Below are 25,415 nucleotides of genomic sequence, written 5' to 3'. Positions count from 1 at the left end.
AAAGAAATGCGTTGTCGAGTGCGCCTGTACTGTATTTAGATCAATATGTGTGCATCTCATGTTAAAGCAGGTAGACCTGAAAAACATAAATCCTGACTGGTGCAGATGTATTGGGAGATGCTTACTTGTAGCAGTCGAGTGGCCAAGACTGTGGCAAGTAGTTTAGTCTCCAAAATAATTAAGGCAATTGGGCAATAGGAATCACATTTGTCCCTGGGTTTCCCCTCCTTGGGGAGAGCCACAATAGTGGATCTCCGTAGGTTCAGGGAAGCTCTCCTGAATCCTAGGCTTTGATAAAAAGATTCAGTAGGTAAGACCCAAGTATATTCACATGCCATTTATAGGATTCTGCAGGGATCCTATTGGGCCCAGGGGTCGTCCCAGATCTCAGTTTGGATATGACGACCTGTATTTCGCTCAGTGTTAGCTGTTCTTCTAGGGAGTCACTTGCTACCACTTTCAGCACCGGAATGGGAATCGCAGCTAAATATTGTGCAATAGCATCCTAGTTATGGAGCGACCTATTCTAATATAACTCCTCATTGTAGTGAACGAATTCACCAACAATGAGGACATCAGGGTCACGAGCTACCCCAGTGGGGCTGGGGATTGTCTACACCCAGCGAGCTTCCTGTTCCGTCCTACTCAGCCACGCCAGGAGCCTGCCAGCTTGGTCTCCCATTTCGTAGAGACAGTGCACTGTGGCCATCATCTGTGTTTTGTCCCCTTCTTGTGCTAAATTCCTATGTTCTGCTTGTAAGGTTGCAATATGTCTGAGTCTCAGGGGATTAGTCTTCGTCTTTGGGGACCTTTCAAGGTGCAGGATGCTATTTTCCAACTCCTCGAGTTCTGCCGCCACTCTCTTTTTTTCTTTGTACAAACAGGTTCTGGTCTGTATCACGGATCACAGTCGTTAACACTTCTCACAGCACAAACTTGGACCCCATGAACCCTTTGTTTTCCCTGAAATATAGCTCGGTATCAATTCTGAGATCCTGTGTTTATTCCCTGTCTTTCCAGTCCCAGGCATTTAGCTTCCACCCTGTTCACCGGTCCCTGAAGTGACCCACATGTACACGAAAGGGTGAGTGGTCTGATAGGCCTCTTGCCAAATAATCAGCCTGTTGTATCTCCCCAGGTTCTCCCCAGGGTATGAAGATGTAATCCAGACGTGAGAATACCCTGTAGGCCTCTAAGAAGTAAATGTACTTCCTGTCCGCAAGATATCTGCCTCGCCTGTGGTCAACTAGTCCCAGCCCATCCGGAAACTGCACTCCAGTACTGTGATGGGGGGGGGGGGGGGGGGGGGGGGGGGGGTTCAGCACATTCCCTGATCGGTTAAGGTCTGGGGTCATGACCTCATTAGAGCCCTTGCCCACAGTATGTAAATTCGGAGGTAGAACCTAAAAGAATATCCATTATCTTGGCCCTAGGGAACACCTAAAGTCTTGGAGGTGCGTACACACTCAGCAGGGTCATGTTGGTCCGTCCCCTGTAGCCCTAACCATGTACTCCCACATATCTACCATTATGATCCACCCAAGTCCCGAAAGGGGAGGTTACTTTGTACTAAAATTCCCATCCCCAGGCCCTCCTGGTGAATTCTGCATGAGTAAGGGTGGTGTTGCCCCCCCCCCGACCCCAGAAATCTGCATTGTGACCCCTGTAAGTGGGTTCCTGAAGGAAAACTATATTGGTCTGTATCCACTTGATATATTGCACCACCAAACCCCTTATGATTTTGTTGCCCAGATTAATGACATTCCAAGTCAGCAGCACGAGTGCCGGGTCCTCTAAGGGCAGCCAGTCTATTTCATAGTATATGGTAGTTGTTTGTCAAGTCATGCCCCCAGGATAGGGTGACCAGAATTTTAAAGCCCCAAATTTCCCAAAAATAGAAGGTCTACAATTTTATTTGAACCCGCACACAGAATGGCAGTGCTCCTTAGCAGAGAATTACAGAAAAGGCAGTAAGAACATAAATACAATGCCATTTTTAAAGCCAGTTGCATGCCTATTAACTAAATTGCTTTTTTATACCAGCTGCTAACTATCCCTGCTTTGCGAAACATAATAAACTACCTCCCACCCTTTTTAGCCAACCTTCAAAAAAAAAAACCAGGACAGGAGCTTAATTTTCTGAAATCTGCTAGGACTGCTGGCATAAAACCAGGACTGTCCGGGCAAAGCTGGGATGCCTGGTAACCCTACACCAGGACCAGGGCACGAGTGGAGGATACACGCGGGTGGACGGCGACCACCCACCTTCCACCCTGCCAAGAAGTTGGGCCCCACTGAAAAATAGGTTGAATTCGTCCCGGTGTAATTTGCAAACACCGGGACACATTCAGCGGTGCCTGCAAATGTTGTCTGCTTGTCTGATCGCAACAACGTGCAGGCTGGAGGGGGCTTTCTTAGTTCAGACTCCTGCTGGGCCGAATCTGAGGGGTAATCAGGCATCCTTTTGTTAGTCTCCTGGCTGGCAGTAGCCAGGAGCCTCACACCTAGATGCCAATGAAGCGGAGGGGAAACAAAAGCTCACACCTTGTTAGCACTTCACACATACTGATGAAAGGCAACTTTTCACTTTGTTCAGTTCCTGTTTAGGAGATAAGCATACACTGTAAGAATGTCAGATGCATTGGTCTTTCCCTGTATTTACACAAAATAAATGTAATTTATATAGTGCTTACTACCCATGAGCAGGCATTGAAATAATTTATTTTTCTTGTTAAGCACTATGGGTAGCTGAAGTTTACACTGACAAAAGACAACATTGTTTTATGTGTAGCTTTCAAAAGTGTGAATCTTCTACCTACATCAGGAGGGTTTACCAGTGTACTTGAAATGTGCTCCAATGTACTCATGTAGACCTGATAAACATACATGTGAGGTCTTAAGATCTGATGTCACTTCTTATGATGCCACTTCCTGTGATGTCACGCGCTGTGATGTTCACACGGTGATGTCACTCGCCATGATGCCACTTGCATTCTGATTAACAATGTTAGTCCCCCACTTCTTTTTTAGGTCTCGCCTGGCGTTAGCAAGCGCTGCTCTCGCCATGTGTGGGCTTCTTGGAATCAATACGGTTCCAGAAGTCGTGTCTCTGCTCTGCCTGCAATTTTGATTTGTGTGCGTCGTTTTGCGTCATGGATTATGCAAAACAGTGTAATGATTGCACCGTAGGCATTTACATCCCTCCTGGTTGCCACCCTGTCCTCTTTTGACCCTCCAACTCCACCCTCCAACTCCACCCGTGTGTGTGTGGGGCTCTGTGTGTGTGTGTGGGGCTCTGTGTGTGTGTGGGGCTCTGTGTGTGTGTGGGGCTCTGTGTGTGTGTGGGGCTCTGTGTGTGTGTGGGGCTCTGTGTGTGTGTGTGGGGCTCTGTGTGTGTGTGGGGCTCAGTGTGTGTGTGGGGCTCTGTGTGTGTGTGTGGGGCTCTGTGTGTGTGTGTGGGGCTCTGTGTGTGTGTGTGGGGCTCTGTGTGTGTGGGGGGCTCTGTGTGTGTGGGGGGCTCTGTGTGTGTGGGGGGCTCTGTGTGTGTGGGGGGCTCTGTGTGTGTGGGGGGGCTCTGTGTGTGTGGGGGGGGCTCTGTGTGTGTGGGGGGGGCTCTGTGTGTTTGGGGGGGGCTCTGTGTGTGTGGGGGGGGCTCTGTGTGGGGGGGCTCTGTGTGTGGGGGGGGCTCTGTGTGTGTGTGTGGGGGGCTCTGTGTGTGTGGGGGGGCTCTGTGTGTGTGGGGGGGCTCTGTGTGTGTGTGTGAGGGCTCTGTGTGTGTGGGGGGGCTCTGTGTGTGTGTGGGGGGGGCTCTGTGTGTGGGGGGCTCTGTGTGTGTGTGGGGCTCTGTGTGTGTGGGGCTCTGTGTGAGTGTGGGGCTCTGTGTGAGTGGGGGGCTGTGTGTGTGTGTGTGTGTGGGGGGGGCTCTGTGTGTGGGGGGGGGGGCTCTGTGTGTGTGTGGGGGGGCTCTGTGTGTGGGGGGGGGCTCTGTGTGTGGGGGGGGCTCTGTGTGTGTGGGGCTCTGTGTGAGTGTGGGGCTCTGTGTGTGTGTGGGGGGCTCTGTGTGTGTGGGGGGCTCTGTGTGTGTGGGGGGCTCTGTGTGTGTGTGGGGCTCTGTGTGTGTGTGGGGCTCTGTGTGTATGGGGGGCTCTGTGTGTGAGTGTGGGGGGCTCTGTGTGTGTGTGTGGGGGGGGCTCTGTGTGTGTGTGTGGGGGGCTCTGTGTGTGTGTGTGTGGGGGGGCTCTGTTTGTGTGGGGGGGCTCTGTGTGTGTGGGGGGGCTCTGTGTGTGTGTGGGGGGCTCTGTGTGTGTGGGGGGGGCTCTGTGTGTGTGGGGGGGCACTGTGTGTGTGGGGGGCTCTGTGTGTATGGGGGGCTCTGTGTGTGTGGGGGGGCTCTGTGTGTGTGGGGGGGGCTCTGTGTGTGTGTGTGGGGGCTCTGTGTGTGTGTGGGGGGGGCTCTGTGTGTGTGTGTGTGGCTCTGTGTGTGTGAGGGGCTCTGTGTTTGTGTGGGGCTCTGTGTGTGTGACTCTCTGTGTGTGTGGAGGCCCCCCTTGTGTGTGGGGGGCTCTGTGTGTGGGGGGGCTGTGTGTGTGGCTCTGTGTGTGTGTGGATCTGTGTGTGTGGTTCTCTGTGTGTCTCTGTGTGTGTGTGGCTCGCTGTGTGTGTGTGTGAGGCGCTGTGTGTGTGTGGCTCGCTGTGTATGTGGCTCCGTGTCCGCTAATACTCTCTAATGCTCAGGGCCGGACTGAGAACCGAAACCGGCCCTGGCAAAGTGCTTGGCCGGCCCCCTGGGGGTGTGGCAGAGCTCTTTGCTGGGCCGGTTTTCGGCCGATTTTGTTACAGGGCCGATTTTGCAGCTATGCTGCAAAAACGGCCCTGTAACAAAAACGGCCCCCAGGGCCTAAAACCGGCCCCCACCCTTGCGGCGCACCGGGGGATTGCCCGGTGCCCGCAACGGCCAGTCCGGGCCTGCTAATGCTCCCCTATTGCCATTGTAAATACCAATACCATTTATGTTTTTTTTTAAACAAAAAATGAAAAAATGCCAATAGCTCTAACGTTAACAAAGCCGAGGCCATTGCATTGTAAATGCTTGTTTCTATAGGAAGCACTTTTGTGCTCCCTGGCAATTATCTCATTACTTCAGTCTTTCTCCCAAGGAATTCCTCTCAGTATGTCCTCATTGTATGTGCCGCCATATGGTTGGTAGTTTGAATAGGGGCTGGACGTTTTCCCCTATTTCCTAGGCATTGCTCTCTAGTTGGAGAAACATCCATTGTGTCCGGCTCTGTGGTAGTTCATATTTATTTAGCTCTGACTTCCATCTACTCTTTTCCTAGTGCTTTACTTGTTAAACGTCCTAAATAAAAAGATCTCTTGTGTTTTTCTTCTGGATTCAGCATTTGATCCATACTGTGTGGTGTGAGACCGCTTTAGGTGTCAGTTGTCAAGTGCACATGTCGCTGTGCCATTGACTCAACATTACGAATTTGGTGTGCCCTAGAGTAGTACTTACAACTTAACATGCGTTGTCTAATGACAATCCACCACCATGTGGCCCACTGTATGTATTGCAGCCATATATTAAAATTGCAAGCCAGGTGCGTTCCAAGTGCTAATGTTTTATGTATTATGTGGGGAGCAGCTTCTCCAGATTTATAGTCTGGAGATGGCATGTTAGGCACATTTTCTCAAAATGGATTCTATTGCACCAATGGGTTGCTGGGCTTGTCTGTGGTCACAGTAGAACATTGTGTCCAGTATACGTTTACCACTGGAGCTAAAGAATCTCTTTTCCTCTTTTTTTGGATGCTTTTTGCCTCTACTGTTTTTTCCCATTCATAAGTGTGCACCATCTCCTACCATAGATTTTCATGCGTTTATGCAGGCTTCTGTCTCTGCTGTGCTGAGCCGTCCTGCACTGCTTGTTAGTTATAGCTTGCCTAAACCTTGGTGGTACCTGCCAACGTTGGCGTTGCCTTGAAGCATATGAAAACCATTAATTCGATATTGGTAACTGTAGTGTCCTGCTAAGACACATTCTAGTTGTTTGGTATCGCCCTACACTGTAGGCCCACCCACCACAGACGTCACCGGTCAGGTGACACTGCCTCAATGAAAGTGGCCGAGCACACGTGCTCTGGGCCAGAGTAACAATCCCCTAACGGGTGTCTGTGTCACTCATTTATCCCAGCATGTGGGCCTAGGGCCCCATCACCACATAGGCGACAAGGCAGAGCCGGTGCCCATGCGTGCACCAGCCTGAACGTTTGGGGGGGAAAAAGGAGGAGAGAGTGCTGCCCGCGTCATGAGCACCCCCCTGCTGCAGGCGACAATCAGCGGAAGCCTGCAGGGCGTGTGCTAAGCCCGGACCGATAAGACGAAGGAGGTGACCGGGAGCCTACCCCGCACCTCCGTGCCCAGCAAGCCGCCGTTGCGTGGGAGTGCCCCGGGGACAAGTACACGCCGAGCGAAGCCCACCCACATGGCCGCGACGACCCGCCTGGCCGGTAGTGACCCCGGTGAGTAAAGGAGCCGTGGCATGCCTCTGCCACCAACTCGTCAAGAACCCCAGCGAAGCATAGCCGAGCTTCCCCCGCCTCGCGCAGCGTGTGTACAGAGTGACTGCCGCTGGCGGGGAGAGTGAAAGCAGAGCCCACCCGCAACTAGAAGTGCGCAGCGGACCGACCGGAGCCCACCCGTGTCGGCCGCAGCAGTGTGACCCCTGCAGTGAGGAGTCCCCGCCACGCGGTGCCCACCCACGTGGCAGAACAGGCCCGTCGGCAGAAGGTGAGCCCGAGTGCTGGAAAAGGCTTCAGGGGTCGCGCAAGCCTGAAGCGACCCCCCTATGACTACAAATTGAAGTGGAGCCTACCCGCAGTAAAAGTGGAAATGTCCCGTAGCCATGCTACTCAGTGTCCGTGACAGGGTCTGCACCCCCCCTCACCCCGCGCAGCGTGTGAACTGCAGGAGGCTTGCTGCGGCGGGGGTGAGAGGGGGAGGGTGAAAAGCATGTGGCCTGAGGCTGATAGGAGCAGCGCCAACCCCCAGCCTGTAGAGAAAGGAGACAGCGGCCATCACAAGAGGGAAGACAGACCCGTCCCGCGCACCGCGTGAGTGGAGAGAGTGCTGCGAGCGGGAGGAGCAGAGATAAAAAAATGCGACGGCCAGTGGCTCCCAGCTCCGTGGAGAAGTGAGAGGAGCTGGAGCATGGCTGACACCCCTCCCCGCGCGTGCAGATCACCGCGAGTGAAACTGACTCACCAGCGTTTGCGAAGAGCTCTCTAGTTGTGCATCACAAGCGCCGCGTGTCCCTCGACCTGCGGCCCAAAACGAGCCTCTGACTCCATGAGGGCCTGAAGCTTCAGGACACTAGCACAGCAAACTCTGCCTGCATCACACTGCCATCTAGTGGCGAAAAGACATGTTTGCACCTTCTGTACAAAAGACTGCCAGTTAGATTGCATGCAATCTACTGCACAGGACTAACGGTGCAACGTGCGACTGAAGGCCACAGACCACCAGGGGAACTAAGAGAAGAACAGCAAGCGCGTGAAGAGGGTGCAGGAACACTACCACGCCCAAGTGACGCCACGTCAATACACAACCTCCTGAAGAAAAAAGGAGACGGCGCAGGAACGCGCCAGAAGCGCAGAAACACGCCACGAGGCGCAAGGGACGCACCAGGAGTGCAAGAACTCCACACCCGCACGCCAGGACAGCGCAGCACTGCGCCGGGACGTGCCAGAAGCGCCAGAAATGAATGCACGTGGATAATCGTCGAGAGAGTGACGCTGCACAGCGACACGCCAACGCCACTGGACAGCGCACAAAAGTCGCCTCATCACCACAGTAACCACATTGTTCTTGTGAAATCAATTGTTTATAATGTATGGATATTTGCTATTAAACCAGCCAACGCGATTGCTGTAGACTCCAATTTGCTAGATAAGCTCCTTTCACAAACATGTTTACCACCAGCATCCAGAGGGCAAATACCAGCTGCTAATGGAACTAGCTGGCATTCGTTCATCTGTCTGCAGAGTTTGATCCTGCTGTTTGCAGAGCTCTTTTTCACTCATTCTCCTCTTTAGATCTCCCTGGCACAGGTCCTAAATGCCTTGCACTTTATCTCGTATCGCACTGTTGTTCGATCACCTGGTGAGCCTCAAGTGTCCCAGCCCTATGTATGTGTACTTAAACATGTTAAAAGTCTGTCCAACTAGTTTTGGGCTAATATACCTTGTAAGATCTTGGATGTTACTAACTTTTAAGGTGACTTGGGCAGATGGCTCCTGTTTTCTGTGAGAGCACCAATCTTTACACTGTCTAGAGATCTTAGACCCAACTATAGGATTTTGAAAAAGCGAAGATGAAGCCTAGGCCAGTTCAAGCTCTTAGGAAGAATGCTTTAAGATATTGTTGATTTCCGAGAAGACAGTCTGTTCGTTACTTGTTTAGTGACGGTGAAGGACGAGGCCTAGGGCCCTCCAGATGTGTCCTCTGTATATTCCAAATGCCGCAAACACCCGATTCTAGCTTCAGAAGAGCATGTACTCGTATGAAAGAGAAAACTTAGCATCTGCTACCATCTAGTGGTTTGTACACGCAAGTTGGCTCTTTATTAGTGACGATCGGAAGCTTGATTTCAATATAAAAACATTATAAATACCTTTTGCTAACGGGTTGGGGGCCTCAGGTGCGGCACGGCAATAATATTTACTCTTTCCTCATATTGAGAAGTTCTTGGCATGCAGTTATCGATATATGGTGATGACATATTTTGTTTTATTTTATGTAGACACTAGATGGCGTTAAATGTGCAGTAAAAGCACTGATAAATGTGTGTTCTTACATTTCGTTACAGAACCGGATGGAGGAAAGCAAAGCACTCTTCAGAACGATTATTACATATCCCTGGTTCCAGAATTCATCAGTCATTCTCTTCCTAAACAAGAAGGATCTTCTGGAGGAGAAAATAATGTACTCCCATCTAGTTGACTATTTTCCAGAGTATGACGGTAAGTAGGGTCTTGGGTTAAAAGTAATACACAGAATATTTTCTTTTGTAGCCTTGAGTTTACTAACAGAATTGCCAGAGAATCCTCTGCGTCTTTTGACCCTAGAGGGCAATCTGCTTGTACCCATCATTTGTAATGATGTCCTGGTCCTATCTGGTTGTGTCTGAGTTGTTCTGTGTTGAAAGTGAATTTCAATTGCTTTTGTCCACAATGTATAATAATTAGGGCTCCCGGTTTTATGGTATTTATTTTCTTGACATTTCGGTCTGTATTTATCCATATTTATATTTTCAATTTAATCTGTATTTATCCAATTTTTGGGGGATTTTGTAAGACAAATGAAGCAAAAATAGTACATATCCACATTTATTTAAATGATAAATGTAAACTCTTACCTGAATGTATGACCGATTGCAATAATATGAAGTCCAGCAAATGATAAATCAATGCACATGTATGAACATATTTGTATCAACCTTTTGCATATATACTGGAGTTAAAGCCTCATTACAATAATTTCTTTATTTTTTAACTGCTTACCTGTAAATCTACACAGCTCTTAGCTTGACAGTCATGACTGATATTTATAATCACTAATTTCCGTGTTTATCCACATTTACATATAAATACATACAGGAAAATAAATGATTTTCTGTCTGTATTTATCGTTAAAAAGCGGTAAAAATGGAAAAGAGGGAGCCTTAATAATAATCAGTAGTTTCAGAGCTTAAATGGTAGATGAAAGTGATGATGACGAGGAAGGGGAAAGAGGAGCAGAAACGAATAGGGATTAAGAGACACATATTGTTTAAATGTGAATACGAGATTAATAAGCATTTGTTTAGCAGACATCTGCCATTCACATGGGTTCATATAGCACTGTGGACTCTCTAAGGTGGCCACTACTACATGGTTCTATTGTTTCTGGCACACCAAAGTTTGAGTCTTAATACGATGATGTTTTATGGATACAGTATTTTAGTTAATTCCTAAAACTGTATTGTGTCCAATAAGTTACCTAAAGGTTAAGCATTGCGTTTAGTGGCAGGTGTGCCATAGTGATCATATTAGATATTGCTTGAGTTAGTGTATGATTTAGTGTGGTAGAGGTTTGGGTGAAGATCTGTTGCGTCACTGTTGGCCTGCATGGTGTTGCTGGCAATGTGGTGTGTCTGTGCTTTGGCACCCATGTGCATCCTCTGTTTTCCTCTGTGTAGTGCGGTTTATCTTGATGTTGTTTATTAGTGGGCCACATGCTAAATTGATGGAAAAGCATACAGTATCTATTTACCTTTTGGCAAGGGCGGTTGTGCACCAGTCTTAATAGGGTCCCTAGCTGATACCACAAGACTTTTATTACTTAAGGCATTCCCTTTTTTGGTCGAGCCTGGGCAGCAAAATGCACTGCTGTGCGAGGCGTGCTGTATTAGAGTATGGAGTTGAAGCTCCGCCCACTCTCTGCCCAGATTTTTCATTGGCTTGTGTTATTGTCCTTTTTAAATGCTGGCTTGTAATTCGTTTATAGGCTTGTTAGTCCCTCCTTAGTACCGCCTTGTCTTCATTTGTAACCTCACATGAGGATTGGCCCTTTTACTTCTGTTGTTACGCGGTAGGTCTTATTTAGTCTGTATTGCAAAAAAATAGAAATTACAGTCGCACTCTTGTTTGAACCACAGTTCAAGCAAGAGTTGCTCATCGGGCCCTATGGCACCAGCACTATTTACCTGCAAAAGAGATTCGCCTTCTATGTGCCAGGGAGACAGCTTCGGTCCTCTGCTCAATTGTTGATGCAGACCCCGAAGTTCAAGCACCAGCATCTGGGTGGCAATTCCTTTGTGCGCAGGGCTGGTTTGGCCTGGAATCTATTGCCCTTAGCCCTGCGGAGCATTCAAGACTCATTGCTATTCAAGAAGAAACTCAAAATGTTGCTTTTTTAATCAGTTGAGGGGGCATTTCTTTCTTTCGGAAGCTCGCGCCGGGACACTTTCAAGTAGCCGTGCGCTTTACAAATTAAATATAACATAATATATCATAACAAACAACTGTATAGTCCGCCACCTTGTACAATCAGATCTGCACATATCACAAACAAGCATACATGCACAAAAATATATATTTGGTCACCCTTCTGGATAGCTAGTGTCCATATTGTTGCGCACATACACATAAGTACCCCGCCCCAACTACTCGTGCCCGGCATTGTTAAAGTAATTAAACCCCAAAAGGCTAACTACCCAATCAACTACACTGCTGAACTGTGGGAAATAAACTAAAACGAGCTGTGGTGTGGATCCTGGATTTAGTGGTATTCTGTGAACTTCTTAAGCTCACACCTCTGCTTGAAAGCCAAGCCTCGCCCAGTGGCCATGCAGTGTCCACCTCAGCATTGATCTGAGCTGCACTAGTTCATAAAGCGCACTGGAATGGACAGCAGCACCGCCTCAGTCTGCTGAAGGATGCTTTTGTACTTGTACATGTTTGATGTGCCTATGAATGTGTGTGTGTATGATTTGCCAGCATTTATTTGCTTTCCAAGTCTGGTTGTGGGCATGTCTGTATAGGGTCTGAGCGTGTGCCAGTGCTGAGGCAGAGGTGAGTGGAGTTGGCAAGCACCGGCTCCAAAGGAGTTTTACTGTCTAACCCGAACCCGCCATGATTTTGCTGGTAGTGAAAGAGTCTATATTAATTGGGGTGAGGCTCCTGGACTTTACATCCAACCTTTCAAGACCACTAAAACTGCCCTAGGGTATAAGCTCACTGCTGAGTACAATCTTCACCAGGTAAGGTCGAACCCTGGTATGACTGATCAAGCTTTTCATTGGTCCTAGGTCATTAAAATACCTCAGAGCAAATATTTCTTTTGTGTGTGTTACTTAACAGCATATTTGCAGGAGCCAATGCCGCGCAACAAAATACAATTGTTTATATTACCTTTCCCAATATATTTCTCAATGTGCGGGTTAAAAGTCTTTTTTGTACAAATGTCTTGGCAGTGTAAACTTTATCCAGCTCCCATATGCGATCAAGATTGTAATCGTATTGCTATGTATAATGGGTAGTTTTTATTTCTTAATATTTTGTTACGCAATGCAGCAAAACACATCATGGCTGATCCCAAATTTGTTTAGTTATTATTGAGTTGTCCCATAACCGCCTACAGAAGATGATCACCGCTGTATCTATACGCATCTATGCACTGTTTGCCTATGTTGACACTACACAGCATACCATCAGTTATCCTAACACGTAGGAAAGGTTGGCGGCAGGCTCGTTGAAATATGGCAGGCAAAGCAGAAGAGAGACATCCAGATAAGTGTGACTACAGCAGAGTGTAAGGCATGCTTGAAGTTCCCCCAGAAGATAGAGACCCACCAACAGGTGTTTTTAAGGCCCAAGGGAAGAAAGGGGGTGTTAGATCTGAATCGCCAAGAGAAATAGCTGCAACATTGAGGATCGTTCAGTGATTTGAGTGCACAAAATAGAGTAAAAAACAAAGAGCCATCAAGTAGTAACTAAAATAAAGACTTTATTAATGGGATGAGCGTACAACGTATATTTGGATCACTGTTGGGGTCTTACGGGGAGCCATGTAGAGTGTACACAACATCAAGAGACCTATAAATACCTTAACAACCTTGAAACAATTGACCTTCATTTATTTTGAAATTTTTGATTTCTAGTACTCTATTATGAAAATTGATTTACACTCTAATTATTAAATATGTTTTAGATGTTTAAACAAAATACATCTGAGAATAATTTTCATCACAAATGCTTGTTCCAATAACAACTTTTATTATTTGATATATGATGTGACTGCAATACAGCCGAACCAGAAATACATGTTTCAAGACACAATCTTTTCTTCAGGGCTGTTAGATACAAAATAAAACATAATGTATACACACTGGATACCAAACTATACACCACAAAACATTTTACATATGAGGTGGGTATTAGCATCCCCCACCAACAGAGTAAGTGTTGTCTTATCAGAATACGGACAATATCATATAATGTAAACACATTAGATGTTTGTTTAATATCTATTGATTTAAAGTTATATTTTGCTGTACCAACTAGTGGAGAGCGTTAATGCCCACCTCAAATGTAAAATCTTTGTGATGTATAGTTTCTATCCAGTGTGTATACACTAGGTTTTATTTTATTTCGAACCATATATCAAAGAATAAAATTAGTTATTGGAACAAGCATTTGTGAGGAAAATTATTCTCGTTCTCATTTTGTTTATACATAAAAATTACCCTTATAATGATTGGGTACCAGTATTCTGGGAATTCGCGCCAGGCAGATTCTGGATACCCCCCAGTTTTATACGTTTTAGATGTTGTTAAACTGGTTCTGATGCAATATTAGATAATATGCAACTTGATTTTGTAGCAAAGTACTCAAAATCAGGCACAACGTCTAGAGCGGAGAAACTGAATTGAATGTGGGCAGTCTATTTTCATACTAAGGAAATGCTAAGCAGTGTTATGCTCAGGCAAATTCATTGTACATTTTTTGCAATGACATAAATGACCTTTATGACACTAAAGAGTTGACAGATAAAAATACCTTGCATTTGGAGCAGGATTCATTGAGTTATCGACTAGATGCAGGGTTTTTTAACACGAACTTCACCAAAACAAAATCAAGGATTGACTCTGAGACAAGTTATTCTTACCCAAAATGGATATGTTTGGATTTGATGTCTATTCAGGCAATATGTCACTGAATATAGAACTAAATACATCCCAGAAAATATCACAGTGCAATACTTAATGGCTTTCCCGCATTATGTCACTAAATCATAAGCTTTACGCTGCCGCTTAAGACTAACAATGTTTGACTGATATGGGCACCCAGAGTAATATTGCAATGACACAAGTTAGTGAAGTATGCAGATTATGAGTGATAAAGTTTCAGGTCTTAAGCGTATAAGAGTAAGTGACGTAAACTAAGGAGGAAATTATCTGATCACACTTATGGTACATTTACTGGGACTTATATGTACTAAAGGCTGTTCTATGGGAAGAAATTCACTGAGTCGTAAACTCTAGGTCACTGGAAGTTTCTGCTAGTGCCTATGGATAATCTGTTTACAGTGAATTGTCTGCAGTTGTAATTGTAGAGGCATGGGTGGGAAAATCAGTGTTTTGTGGGAAGTGGGCCCTGGCATTGCAGGCATGCATACTGAAGTGTACACCCATACATTTGTGGATATACAAAAGATGGTCTGTGACGCCTTTCTTCTCTAGAAAAACGTTCACCATTTTATCCTAATGAGAACTTACCCTTTGAGTGAAGAAGAAGAGCTGGGTGACAACTTTATTTCAGTGAGGTTTAATGGAAGATCTTTTCCACATAGTCATTTTTCCCAATGGAGAATAAACATTAAAAAATATGCTTTTGCATGATACTGATTCTTCTAGTGGATTGCCTGCATGCTGACAATCCACTGAAGTACACACAATAGTTAGAGTATTTTCTGAAATCTATGATGTGTTCAGTTTTTATGCACATTTCTTTTGGAATCAGTGAATTAGCAAAGCAGTATCAATCTCCACAAGTTGTAAAGGTATATGTATCCCGCCCTATGTGAAATCGATCTTGGAACAGCAATTACCTCTCATTTTGATTTTAGATTGTAGCTAAAGGAAGGGACAGGTGAGATCTTTTTAAAGTACATTTTAGGCATCTTTGTATGAATGAGTATGCTTGTTTATTGTGTAGTTATGCATGCCTATGTAGTAGCACAAAGGTTACTAAATGGCTAAGGAACAAGAACATTGTATCCATTGATAACACTGTTCTTCAAACTGACTATGTAGGACTTCCCGTTAGGATCTGAATGAGTAAGCCCCGACAGCCTTTCGAAAATATTCCTCTAAGACTACCTCAAATTGAAGTCTATTCAGGTGCATATGGTTGGGTATTAGATCTCTTGTTGCTTTTTCCATCTTAACATTTTCATATGGGGAAATGTGTGCTATAATAAGAACATTGCAGAAAGCTCCCCTTAATGCTCTTTCTTTTCTCTTCTTTTTTTCTACAAAACAAGGACCACAGCGTGATGCACAAGCAGCAAGAGAATTCATCCTGAAAATGTTCGTGGACCTGAACCCCGACAGCGACAAAATCATCTATTCCCATTTCACGTGTGCCACAGACACAGAGAACATCCGCTTTGTCTTTGCAGCCGTCAAGGACACTATCTTACAGTTAAATCTGAAGGAATACAACCTAGTCTAACTGTGCCTATTTCAACCTCCCTTCCCCTTTCGGGCCATTGAAGAAAATACAAGAGGGACTGTATTATCTGTGAAAAGCGATTTGCATAATACTAATTTATTGCCGTCCTGGACTCTGTAAGTGTTCACAGAGTTTGTAGTAAATATCATCTTATTTAAAACTATATAGAGGAAAACAAAATATGCTGGAGAACCTTCGCTGCAGCACAGTTCCTGATTTTCTTTTTAAGTTGTTTTTAAACGAAACCTTGTGACACAATGTGTTTGGAACTCTTAGTGGTGCACTTACAAGGGCAGGGTAATGGTGAATATTTCTTTGGCTACTGAGGTAAAATCTAGTTGGGTTATCCCAGTCTCACCGTTGTCAACTCCATACAAACCTTTTAGTTCTCCTTTTCTTAAGAGATACCTTTTTAGACTGTCTTTCTCTAGTGTAGTAAAGTTAGGCATAATTTAGTTCCAGTATACATCACGCCATCAGCTGTTCTAATTTATGTCTTTTTTCTGAAGGATAAGGCATATTGATACTGTGATTTTTAAATTATTATGTATAAAGCACATCTAATTTTGGCACTGTCTTTGACACTTTGTTTTAAGCCAATGGGAGCTCATCAAGCAATAGATCACTGTATATGGAGTTTATCTTTAGCCATAATTGGGTTATCTAGCCATATGCATAGAAGGCAGTTAACACATACCTGTAGCAGAAGGAAAAGATGCAAAGGCATAAATGGGTGACCTGTTTGGTTGAATTCCCATTTCCAAGTGCCATTTTGTATGATTTATTTTAAGTTGCAGAAGCCTAACACATATATACCATCAGCACTACACAATCCCCAGTGCCAGACACAAGTTGTTTTATTGTATACTTTTTGCTCTTCAACTAGGGGAGATGTATTATATTTTGGATTACGAATTTTATTTCACAATTTCATTATTCTTAATCAGGCTTTTATGGAAAATCTTGAGGCTTGCATTGTTGTATCTGATTGAAATGCCAAATTGACTGCTTGTGGGCTGATAAGATGACACAACTGAGTTGAAACTAAGGATTGTGTCTGGGTCACGGGATTCTTTGCTTTTTCAAAGCAAGTGATCAATTATCCATGCCAAAAAATTGGCGCTGTAAGAGAATTTGCTACTGGGCGCACCAGACTCCGAAATGAGTGGAAGGAAGCTTGACTCTTTCCGTCACTCCACAGATGGATACGGAGAACACTTTGTGGTATTATTGAGGTATATGCAATTACAGTTCAGAGATAACTGATGAGTTTTCATTCTTGAGAACCTTTCTCACTGTAGTTGCTGTCCAATTATGTTAGGCTGCTTTCCATGGCTTTTTACTGACTACTCTTTGGCATTTTGTATGAGTTTCAGTGTTCAGTATTGTTGAAGAATCAGACGTTTTAAAAACATCTTACTACACGGTTTATAGAAATGAGTTAAAGCACACGTTGATATGTCTGTTTTGAAACTAGGCTTGAAAATGTTTCCCCCTTTTTCACACAAAAGGATTGCAATTCAAGTTGTGTAGCAATCAAGCCTGTAAGGGCCGTGTAAATGATTCTTCTAACTGGTGCGAATCGAATTTATTGTCCAGAGTGCTGAAGATATCGGTGTTATTGAGTGACATAGAGAAAGAGGTGAAGAACGATGATTTGTTGGTTAAATACCAAAGTAAACAAATGCATACTGATAAAATGTTTTCCATCCTTATTTGTCCTACTAATTTCCACCCTTTCTCGAAATAAAAACCCAATCAACTGAATTTTCACTCCATTGGGAATACACCTGTAATTTAACGTAACAAAGGTTAAAAAAAACCTGGTTGTAGGTATAGTTCAGTTTATGAATGATATTATCATTGTACATACATCTTTCTATATATATGGCAGCATCCTTATTGGCTTTGTAATCATACATTTTTTGGGCAACTTGAATGTGCTGTATTGATGAAATGTATCTATGTAATTGTAATGTATGTCTCATAGCTAATTCACAATTTGAACAATATTATTTTATTTACTTTTTAAAAGAGGAGAATGTAAAGTTTGTCAGTTTATTTCTGACTAGGGACCGATTTTGTTTTTAGAAAATAAATCCAATTGACTTTTGTACAGAATGGTACTAGCATCATACTCTACAAAATCATTTGCATTCCCGAGTCGAGGTAAATTGTAAAGAAGGTCTAAAGGCTTCTGTGTCTAAGACTCAGGAGCTCAATTTTCGTGCTACAGTAAAAATCTGCTTTTATACATTATTATCCTGAAATCCAATGGGTTGTCAGCTTTTTGTAAATTACATTCTCTGTGGGTTCACAATATAACTTAGTATCCTTGATGACTTTGTAAGTGTAAAACGACCCCAACAGAAAAGAAAGCCTATTTAGCCATTTGCACGTCCTCAGCTTCTCTAAACTACGCAATTAACAGTGTACTTTATAAGCCACGAACTGTTGAGTGCTATACATGTCAGCTTTAGAGTACCCCGCACATGTGTTAAATTGTCAAAACTGTCACCATTCTTTTGAACATTTGGATAATATCACAAAACATTGGCAACAAAGAATATTTAGTGCTGCCTGAAGCACCACAGCTATTGTATCAAGTGCAGAAATCCTGTCAGGTTTTCTAATTTTATGAGACATAACATGGTTTTATTCTGTATCGGAAAAACAAATCTCCATCCCACACAAATTTGTGACAGTTTTGGGAGCTTGGATATTAACTAAAGTTTCTTAGTTACTAATCTTGTAATAGCAACATTTAGTGAATGTTTGCCATTAAGCTACTTGTGCCTCTTGAGGCAAATTTTAAACGACCGGGTGTAAGGGGGGGATTGGGGGATGTTAAACTAAAGAGGATACAAATATAATTTTTACATACAACATATGATCGTCCAGTGTCCTATTGTGGAGTCCCAGTTTACAAAATGACTTTCCCTTTTAAATGGCACAGCAGTTCCCGCTGAGAATGTATCACAGAATATTTGTAAATTGGTGATTTTTTTCTTTACTATGCCTTACAGAGTCAATTCCAGAAGTTTGTGCCTCATTCCTAAAGCGGAAGGCAAAAAACTTTATTTTTAACTTTGCCAAAACTATGTGTTTAATTGAATGTCATAAAAAGACTGGGGAGTCGGTGTATACTAGATGTTCACTAGCACAAGAGAGCAGTAATGTTAGTGCTAAAAAAGAAAACACCTTGAACTTGCCTTTTTTTAACAAGTTAACTATCAGTGTCCTGACACAAATGTGTAATGCAGTTACAAGGGCAGTTTACTTTTTATAATTCAAATTATTTTGATTGTGACTTTGTATGAACTGTAATTTTTTAAGTCATTCTGTGTCATATGAGCTTTGTTTCAGTTATTCTTCTGGGTTTTTGCTGTTTTTTTTAATTCCGTTGGGGAGAAGAAGACTCCTTGTGCCGAATGCTCTATCAGTCAGAATTTGACTACTTAGTTTGTGGAGGAATGCGCTGTATCCTGAAGCCTTTATTTGTGAGATGCAAATACTCTTTACAGTTCACAGGTTATTGATCCTGAACAGGTGTTCTGCATTCTCTCACGTTAGAATGAAATTGTTGAACAGAATGAAATTTTTAACATTGGAAGGTAAAGTGTAGTCAAATACTTAATTATCTGCTGCTGTTACTGATGCCCACACTAAGGGCTGTCAAACACTTTAGCATATCAATTAGCATCAAAGGCATTTAAAGAAATATTTTAAGGTGCATCATGGCCTACCAAAGACCTGCCTTCCAGTTAAACATTAGGAATTGAATGAAATACTACCACAAGGACTCCTGACTTAAGCATACTGGTCTAGTCAAGTTGGGAATGGAAGACTGACATTGATGCAGTTAAAATACATCTCTGCATTTTTGACGTTTACACCTGAATTCTTCAACATGTAAGATATTTGACTCCTGTCTGTCAGACTTTTTTTGGCAGATTTCTTTACACCATTTGAAAAATCCCCATATTGATGTCACACTAAGGCAAAAGCAAACCGTTCTTGCAGTTGTCTTTCCATATAGGCAGGGTGGATGCCTCACAAATACTACACTACTACAATCCGTTTTGAAGCACATCAAATTTAGAAAACAATTTGCATTCTGTCCCCAAGCATAGAGATACAAATCTCCTTGTTCGCTTTGTCCTTAATGTGATTGGGGACTACATTGGCTTCCAAATGCATTTTTCTAAAAAAATAAAAAATCAACCCCTAAATAGTACTCTTGAAAAAAGACGGACCAATCTGATTGTAGAGAGTGTTACTTTTTTCTCCAAGGATGCTACAAGACATGTGTTGCTGGGAATTCCAGCGTTCTGTGCAACCTTTATTAGACCTGTATATTGAGGGGGTTTTGTCAGATACATTTTTAATCTGCAGTATTTAAGGAATCATACTTGCTGTTCTTAAAATGTCATTCAAATGCATGTATTGTCTATTGTTTGGGGATGGGAAATAGTTTTTTGAAAAAAGAAACTAATGTTGTATGATAATGCCCCAAATGATCTTGCTGGTTAAAAATATAGTATTTTTTGGCCATATGTTTGTATTACAGTATCTTTATTCACATTTCTCTCAATTACTTTGGATTTCTATTCTTATTTTCATTAATTTGAGTAAAGCATGCTATTCAAGCGATTTTCAGATTAAGTGTGGATGGAACATTCAACAAATTGAGCATTCTTGGATCTCATTGTAGGACACTGGGTAAATGATAGCTTCAGCAGCCTAATAATGATTTGTCACTATTTTCTTAGGTGGCTGCCTTTAATATTTCCAAATTGAAATAATCAGTGTAATAGATTTATTAATAAATTCTATTTTTTATTTTTTTTAAAGGCCTTTTACATACGGAAGTTATGGCAAAACATAGTTTAAAGTTATCAACAAATTTAACACAACATAGCCCAAGAAGAAGAAGCAAAGAATAAAGCAAGGAATATAAAGGAAGGGCTATCTCAAATATCATGAGGAAGAAATACAAATAGTAAGAAAAAAAACAAAAGAAAACAAAAAGAACAAAAGAAGGAAAATTCATCCTATCCAATCCGTAATCAGGGCCCACATTTTCCGATTTATTTCACGTCTTCTACGTCCTTTTAGTCTATACACTCCTGATTCCATGTTGTATATAGCCAGCAGCCGGGCCCTCCAATTTATAAATGTAGGGGAGTCAGGACTGATCCATTGGGAAGTAATACCCGCTCTAAAAATAGACATAGCAATGAACAAAAAGCCTTCTTCGGTTTTGCTCCGCACTGCCAAATTTTGCTACTGGTCGACCCCCCAAGATCACTAAGGTGGGTGTGAACATCAAAGCTTTTCCAGTAATCTGGACAAGAAAAGATGTAATATCTTGAATATATTTGGCCAGTTTGGAGCAGGAAAAAACATGTGGATCATGTCAGCAGCCAAGGTACCACATCTACTGCACAAATTCCCACAGTTACTAGACCATTTCGAGATTTCGCCAGGAGTATAATATAAATCAAAGTCTGACATGTAATGTTGGGGCCTCAGACTGGTTGGCAAGATCCAGAGAAACTGCCAAATCAGTACCTTCTTGTCCAATTTCCTATCCCACTTATCATTTTGAATGATTAGATCATTGGGCAGGTCAGAGATAAGTGTTTGATATATTAACCCAATCCTAGATCTTTTATCGATGATCCCCACCAAAGGAATTTTCACAAACTTATCTACTCCTGATGTTGCAAGCTTCAGCAAGTAGCTCCTAATTTGTAAGAACTTAAAAGAATGCCTGGTAGGGAGCCCATATTTGTCTTGGAAGTCAGAAAAAGAAGGAAATTGGCCCTTGGTGAAAAAATTGCCCAGTACATTAATTCCTAGATTACCCCAACTGAAAGTGATCGAGTCCTGAAAAGTTGAGGGCAAAAGGCCATACGACAGCAGAGGGGTGTGAGCATTGATATTTGATATGCAGGACCGCCGTCAAAATTTTTTCCAAACAGAATAAACCGATTGAATAACTTTAAATTTAATTTTCTTATAATAACTTGGTTAAACTTTTCTAACTAAACAATGGCGAGCATCTTCCCCAAGTAGAGTTTCAAAGATTGTAGGTCTGGCAAATTGTGGCACCACTGCCTTTCCCCCAGATAATAATAGTCCCTTTGCTGTAACAGTATGGCCCTGTGGTATAGCATTAAGGAAGGTAGACCCCAGCCGCCCCTTGATCTAGGAAGTATTAGCCATTTAGATGCCCTTCTGGCTTTATGATAGCCCCACAAGAATCTTAAACAAGCTCTTTCTGCACTAGAAATACAATGCGCTGAGAATTCAATAGGAATGGTCATAAATAGGTATAGAAATTTTGGAAATATAGAAATTTTTATGATATTGGAGCGACCATGGAGTGAAAGGTGCAGATGGTCTAATCTCTCCAAAGTCTGATTCACCTCTTTAATGATCGGTAACATATTGATTTCTGGTATATTCTCTACAGAAGGAGTTATCTACACTCCCAAATAGGTTGCTACTGAAGCTCTTCCGGTTTTGAAAAATCTGAGTGTATGACTTGAGTTTTGTCAACATTAAGCCTATAACCCGAGACTGCACCAATTTACTTGGCTAAATCATAAACTGCTGGAAGAGAGGAGCAAACATCCTTCGTGAAGATGGTGACATCATCGGTGTAGGCTAGTGTTTTATAAGCCAAACCATTAACAGTAGCAGCCTAAATCCATAGATTATTGTCCAATTTATTCATGATGGGTTCCTCTGCTTATAGAGGGGGAACGTGACTCTTGTCCAGAGATACGGACCGAGGCCTCTGGGGAGACATATAAAGGCTTGTATGACTGTAATGATCTCCTGTGGGAATCTCTTAATTTTTAGCAACTGCCATAGAAAGCCCCAGGAGACCCTGTCGAAGGCCTTATTAAAACTTGATGGCTCTGTGTGCAGATTAACTCAACTCCCCTGGAGATGACCACAGCTCACTGCAGCAGTTACCTTGTTTTACAAACAACTGTTTGTGCCCCGGGACGATTTGACAAAATGGATTGTCCCAGTTGCTCTAAACCTCAACAAGATCGCCATGTTTTTCCTCAGGGTGAATGTATTGTAGGAGGAATGTCATTCATATGAAACCATTGCATTCGTACAAAAATGTTGATTTGAAAAACGTCCATTACTTGTAAGTCCTATGATTTAATGCATCATAATGTGGTGCCTCTTTACCAAATGACAAGAATCCAATTATGTGATTATTCAGTCGTACATTCTTTAGTTATGTTATGAATTGGTTCAGGGTTCCTGTGTCTATGCAGGCTCAAGGCATATTTGGTTTTTATGTTCATGTGTAATGTCTACTGCTTATGGTGCTTGTTGGACCTGGGGTCACCAGACCACATAGGGTAGCCTGACACAGAGGGGGAAGGATTAATCCAAAGGCCAAAAGTGTTAAGCTTGCGTCACACTCTCACGGGAGCCCAGCGTTCATCCACTCAAAAATGACACTACACCAGTTTTTCTATAGAAGTCGAAAAGTTTCTTTTCCTTTTAAGGATTGCTTTCATTTGTGTTTTTCTGAGTAGCTCATCAATCCACATTTAATGCTCTGTGGTTATAACTCAGCAATAAATCATGGAATACTAAGAAATGTTACTTAATCCTAACATTAATCAATAGTTTCGTTACAGCACAGGCTACATTACAATTCTAGACTTTCTTTTGATTACATGTAATAATGACTAAAGATAAGTCTTGTAATCATCCATTCCAAATTATATTAGCGATAATTAGGCAGTGCAGAAACCAACAATTAGCTGATGTCAAAATTGAAAATAGTAGCTAATTATTCTTTAAAACGTATCACACTTATTTTCAGTTGTAATTGGATTCCTTTTCATGTAGCTTAAACATATATGGAATAAAAGATGGGTCTAGATACATGCACTTTAACAGATGAGTTACATTACTGCCCTCGTGAACGTACTGTCTTATATTGGTTATTCCTCGTTAGTTTGGTTAGGTAGGGAAAGCACAAAGGCTGACCCTTAGTTCACTGAACTTCTCTTAGAGGTAAAATAGAAATCTCTTTTGACAGTTCTGTCAAATATAGCCTCTACGCCCAGCCAATCTGTCTTCTAACAGGGCAGGGAGTCCCGAGATTTACCAGGCCTAGCAGAGGGAGTTGTGAACCCAATTTCCTCCCCCCAGCCCCGTCAGTCGTATTCCCAGCTTACTCTTCTCCTGAGCGCTGCTTTGTCCTCCCAGCCGATGTCAGACGGCTGAGAAGCCAATGAATCCCACTCAAGGATCTCAGCTGACGAGCGATGACTGCAGGCCTATGGAGGCGGGACCCATCCTTCACCGGGGCAAGCTGCTTACTTATGACAGGTGCCTCCCCTCACTCTGCAGGAAGAGCGGACTCCTCCCTCAGTCACCTCAGTCACGCCTCACTTCCGCCCGGGCGCTCCTCTAGTCAGCGCCGGCGTGGGACCCTGCCCAGGCTTCCTCCGCCAAACGAACGAATCACCGCAACAGAGCACCCCTCTCCAGGCGTCGCCACTTTCCCCACAGCCTCTCCCACCAGGCACCGGCCCTCGAGCGGGCCCGATATCCCCTCCCGCCTCCAGAACCGCAATTGGAGGCTTGACAGGCGGCCGCGGCTGGCTCCGTTTCACGTGCTCTGTGCCTCCACCGGCCACAGGAGCTCCCACGGATCAGAGGCAACCAGGCTAGGCCAAGTCAATGCAGGGAGCCCAGGGAGATCCGTGGTCTACAGATGGGTCGCTGGTAAGTTCCTCTTTATAATGAACTATCCCAGGCAGAATGTCTCAAATATTAGGTTGTGCCAGGGAAGAGGAGGGACAGCAAGGCAACGGCACTCTGCAAGAGTCTTGGCCACAGGAAGGAGGCAGACTCGGACCCTCTCACCTCGTTTTCCACAGTCCTTTTTCAGTCGGCTCTACCTGAATCAGTTTCACTCGGCTTCTTCGTTAAAAGTATCACTTATGTCTGTTCTTGCTAGGTCAGGTCAATGGGAGAGAGACAGCATCTGGAGTAGGGACAGCAGCCCCTCGAGGCAATCAGATCCCCTCTCAGCGCACTAATCTTCTCGCTCCACAGCCTCGACTCCAGCTAAGAACTCTCCTCTCCACACGACACAAAATGGCTGCCCAACATTCCACCTTTTATAGGCTGTCCCTAGAATGTCCAGAGAAATCCAGAAGGTACTGGAAACCCTCATTCTGTCCTATGGCCCTGGATCCTGAGGTAACCAGGCAGGTGGCAGTTGTAAGCCACCATTTTGTGGGTCCTGTGGATCCAGTCTGAAAGGCACCTATGTCAGGGAAAACGGAGGGTTTGAGGCCCAGTAACACCTAGCCCAGAGGACAACACCATAGAAAAAAAACTCAGTGGACTTAAAAATTAAAGGAATTGGAAGGCAGAAAGGGGACAAAAATAAAAAAAAATAATAGGAGGGACCACCCAAAGGCCTGACGGGTCTAACACGCGTCCCCCCCCAGCTGAAAGTGGGGTGAGCTACCCAACCCCTTGGGAGTCCTCATCACTAAGGCGGAAATACCTAGAGAGACCGTCTGCATTGACGTGGTCCACTCCAGGCCGATGTTCCACCCGGAAGTCCATTCCCTGTAGGGAGATAGACCATCTCAACAGCTTGGGATTCTCTCCCTTCATTTGCATCAGCCAACGAAGGGGTCGGTGGTCGGTCTGAACCAGGAAATGCGAGCCAAACCGATATGGCCGCAACTTCTTCAGAGCCCATACCACCGCAAAGGCTTCCCGCTCAATTGCACTCCACTTCTGTTCCCGGGGAAGTAGTCTCCTGGACAGGAAGACAACTGGTTGATGCAGACCCTCTTCATTGAGTTGCGATAACACTGCCCCAATGCCATGCTCTGATGCGTCTGTCTGGACAATGAATTCCTTTGAAAAATCCGGGGCCCTTAGGACCGGTGCTGCACACATTGCTTGTTTCAACTTATCAAAGGCTTGCTGACAAGCCTCCGTCCAGACTACCCGTCGGGGTTGCTTCTTGGATGTAAGCTCCGTTAGGGGTGCCACAATAGTGCCATACCCCTTCACAAAGCGACGGTAGTAACCTGTGAGGCCCAAGAAAGCTCGGACCTCGGTTTG

General features: G+C 43.9%; 1 protein-coding gene across 1 annotated transcript in view; it reads left to right on the top strand.

Annotated features, from left to right (window-relative positions):
- Positions 1–19,828, top strand: part of LOC147659191 (guanine nucleotide-binding protein G(q) subunit alpha-like) — a gene marked incomplete at its 5' end in the record, with an annotated part of 73,316 nt that extends 53,488 nt beyond the window's left edge. The window contains 2 exons of the mRNA XM_086951912.1: positions 8,864–9,017; positions 15,082–19,828. Coding sequence (XP_086808038.1) covers positions 8,864–9,017; positions 15,082–15,272 — 345 coding nt within the window. The remainder of the gene's footprint in view (positions 1–8,863; positions 9,018–15,081) is intronic.
- Between the last annotated feature and the right edge of the window lie 5,587 nt (positions 19,829–25,415).

The sequence above is a fragment of the Lissotriton vulgaris genome, unplaced genomic scaffold (assembly GCF_964263255.1).
Source record: "Lissotriton vulgaris unplaced genomic scaffold, aLisVul1.2 SCAFFOLD_2826, whole genome shotgun sequence".
NCBI lineage: Eukaryota > Metazoa > Chordata > Amphibia > Caudata > Salamandridae > Lissotriton > Lissotriton vulgaris.
Note: the sequence above shows the minus strand (reverse complement) of the source record. Positions and strands in the feature narration are given on the sequence as shown.